The sequence below is a fragment of the Sinocyclocheilus anshuiensis genome, unplaced genomic scaffold (assembly GCF_001515605.1).
Source record: "Sinocyclocheilus anshuiensis isolate Anshui unplaced genomic scaffold, SAMN03320099.WGS_v1.1 scaffold711, whole genome shotgun sequence".
In the NCBI taxonomy this organism is placed as follows: Eukaryota; Metazoa; Chordata; class Actinopteri; order Cypriniformes; family Cyprinidae; genus Sinocyclocheilus; species Sinocyclocheilus anshuiensis.
This window is the reverse complement of record NW_015552595.1, coordinates 137,212-140,104: the sequence shown is the minus strand read 5'-3', so window position 1 is coordinate 140,104 and position 2,893 is coordinate 137,212. Positions and strand designations below refer to the sequence as shown.

At 39.1% G+C, this 2,893-nt stretch overlaps 1 protein-coding gene across 14 annotated transcripts in view; it reads right to left on the bottom strand.

Annotated features, from left to right (window-relative positions):
* The window catches only part of LOC107665636 (receptor-type tyrosine-protein phosphatase S-like), a 51,015-nt gene extending 49,241 nt beyond the window's left edge, over positions 1-1,774 (bottom strand). For all 14 annotated transcript variants that reach the window (XM_016456572.1, XM_016456573.1, XM_016456580.1 and 11 more), the window contains exon 1: positions 1,585-1,774. In XM_016456572.1, the coding sequence (XP_016312058.1) occupies positions 1,585-1,759 (175 nt within the window). In that variant the 5' untranslated portion in view covers positions 1,760-1,774. The remainder of the gene's footprint in view (positions 1-1,584) is intronic.
* Between the last annotated feature and the right edge of the window lie 1,119 nt (positions 1,775-2,893).

Below are 2,893 nucleotides of genomic sequence, written 5' to 3'. Positions count from 1 at the left end.
ACACACACACACTCACACACTCACACACACACACACACACACACGATCGTTTCCATGGCAGCACAAACTCAACTAACACAGAAGATTACATTCCAAGAACATATTTCACATCTGACCACAACGAACCAATCTTACGCCTCTTTGGCTCAAACAGATAAACGTCTTAAAGCAGCCATCACTAGTTTAATCCACAGCAACTCGCTCTAATGCCCGAGTTAAAGTGATAGTTCACCCAAACATCACCATTTACTCGCCTTCATGTTGTTCAGAACCCATAATACTCAGGTAAATGTTTGAAACACAAAATATGATATTTTTAATAAAATCTGAAAGGTGTCTGTCACTCCATTGAAAGTTCAGGTAACCAAAACTTAAAAAAATTAAAAAAGCTCATAAAGGTATCATAAAATAAGTCGAATGGTTTAATCCAAATGTTGTGAAGAGATACGATGAACAGATTTATGCTTAAATTTAGCTCAGGTTTACCATCGGTGATGTGCTCTATGTATGTGAATAACTGTCTAAATTAAATCTCTTCACGATATTTGGATTAAACCGCTCGATTCATATGGATTTGCTTTATGATCTTTTTTGGTTACCTACTTTCAATGGAGGAAGATAAATATCTCAAAACTATCTTAACTAGTGTTTCAACTAGTTTGGAACGACATGAAGGTTAGTAAATGCTAACAGAATCTTTAAAGTGATTGTGATCCGTGCGCGGGTGTCAGACGTGTTCAGTGTGCGTCACGCCTCTTCGACAATCTACATGTTTAACGTTTTTGTAAATGCTCTGGAAATTGTCCGTCACTGTGCGTGTGACAGCAGCGGTGTGTTCGCAGGAGGAGGGTCACTAAATAAACTGTGACTGCCAGTGTAACACGCTTCATTACCAGACTAACTCATCCATTACCGCTCTCATCAGCGGCGCCGCGGCATGAATATAGCCAGCCAATCAAACGAGCCCAGCCGCAGCAGCCAATCAAACGAGCCTCTGTCTCTTCCGCTTGAGTCAACTACATCTGTTCTCTTTGTCCCTACATGTTAAACAAATGTACTTGTGAATAATCATATGTTGTAATATAAACATTATGACAATTATTCATTACGCACCAGCTGAGTCCAAAGACAATCATCACAGAAATATCTCACTGCAAAAAATGATTTTCTGACTTAGTACTTTCCAGTACAAATGTCTAAAGATGCATCCACTGGAGAAGCAGAATGACTGAAGATATTAAGTGTTGTTTTCTGAAAAATTTATTAAAATGAAGAGAGTTTCAGCTTTAAACTAGAGTCAGAAAAATCAGTTTCATTCAGAATAATGACTCCACTGGCAGATATTTGTTCTTGTTTTAAGCATAAACTCGCTTTATTTTAATGCATTTTTCAGACTTAATATCTTCAGTCATTCTGCTTCTGCAGTAAATGTGTCTTGATTTAAGGATGTTTAGATATTTGTACAGTAAAACAAAACAGAAATACTGAGGAAGAGCAGTGTGACTTCAATATACGGTACATTTGGAGGAAATTACGAGTGATGTGACTGGATAACGATGATGATGATGATGAAGAATGTCTCACCTCTGATGATGGACAGTTTGGAGGTCACGGCGACTTCACCTTCAGTGTTTTTGGCGACACATTCGTAAACGTTTTCGTCCCGCGGCGCTCTGAGTGGCTGGATACGCAGCACTGCTCCCGCCCCTTCATCAAACTCTACGGTCTGGACCAATGAGAGAGCAGCATAAGCAGACATCCACCAATCATAGCAGAGTGACATCAGTCAGCAAGCACACAGACAGTTATTAAAGATCAGATCTGAAGAGGAAGTAGAATTACGTTCAGATTCAGAATCCTGCAGCAGGTGAACTAATAGCTCATTTACGACCAACACATTTAAATAAATGTATTTCCATCACAACGACTGAATAATTGAACTGATCAAATATGGAGACCTTTTACAGCTCATAACAGTAATTCTGCAGTATTTACAGTCTAACAGATCATCTCAACACATGAATCCAGTGAGGAATGAAACACACACATGGCCTACAGTGAGCACACACACACAGGAAGTGACATCACGTGTGATTGACACGGACTTCAGGCAAAGCAGGATTCTTTTCCGCCGCTAACAGAGGCCACACGCTGCAGGAGCTCCATTCCCCGCAGAAACACGGCCTTTCTTCTGCTGCTTAAGTGACTGTACAGGAATAAAGGCTTCTGCTCTGCTCATTAGCATATTATTTGCATATTCATGAAAACAGATTAGTTCAAATCCCCTCCTGTTTGGTCACAAAAGTGCAGAATAAAGACTCTCCCTCACCAGCTGTGAGGACGCAGGTGCAAACACACACACACCACTGACTTCTATTGTTTTTCTAGATAATGATATTTTCTTCTTCCTAACCTTTTTCCTGCAGTTTATTTATTTATTTCATTTTTTTTGCTTTTTTCCCCCTGCATTTTTAGATATTAATTTAAATATTGTTTAGTATGTTTATTAAACTGTTTTTTTTTTCATGGGGACCGTTGGCTACTTCACCGAATTCAACATATATATTTTTTTTCATCAGAAACATGCTTTGACTTCTATTCCAAAAGCGACTTATATAATTAAATTAAAGGGGTCATGAACTGAGAAATCAAAATTCCCTTCATATTTTGACATATAAGAGGTCATTGTACTATAAAAACATCCTGTAAATTTCAGAACTCAAAACTTTCTCGTTAGTCTAAAAACAGCTTATATTGAAGCCAGTCTGCTAAAAGGGCAGCTTGTGGAATGAGCCGCTTTATGACGTAATAGTGTGGCTAAACCCCGTCTCCGCAGAAGATCAACGCCTGCTTCTACATCACCGCCTGTTTAGCCCCGCCCACCGATTCTACA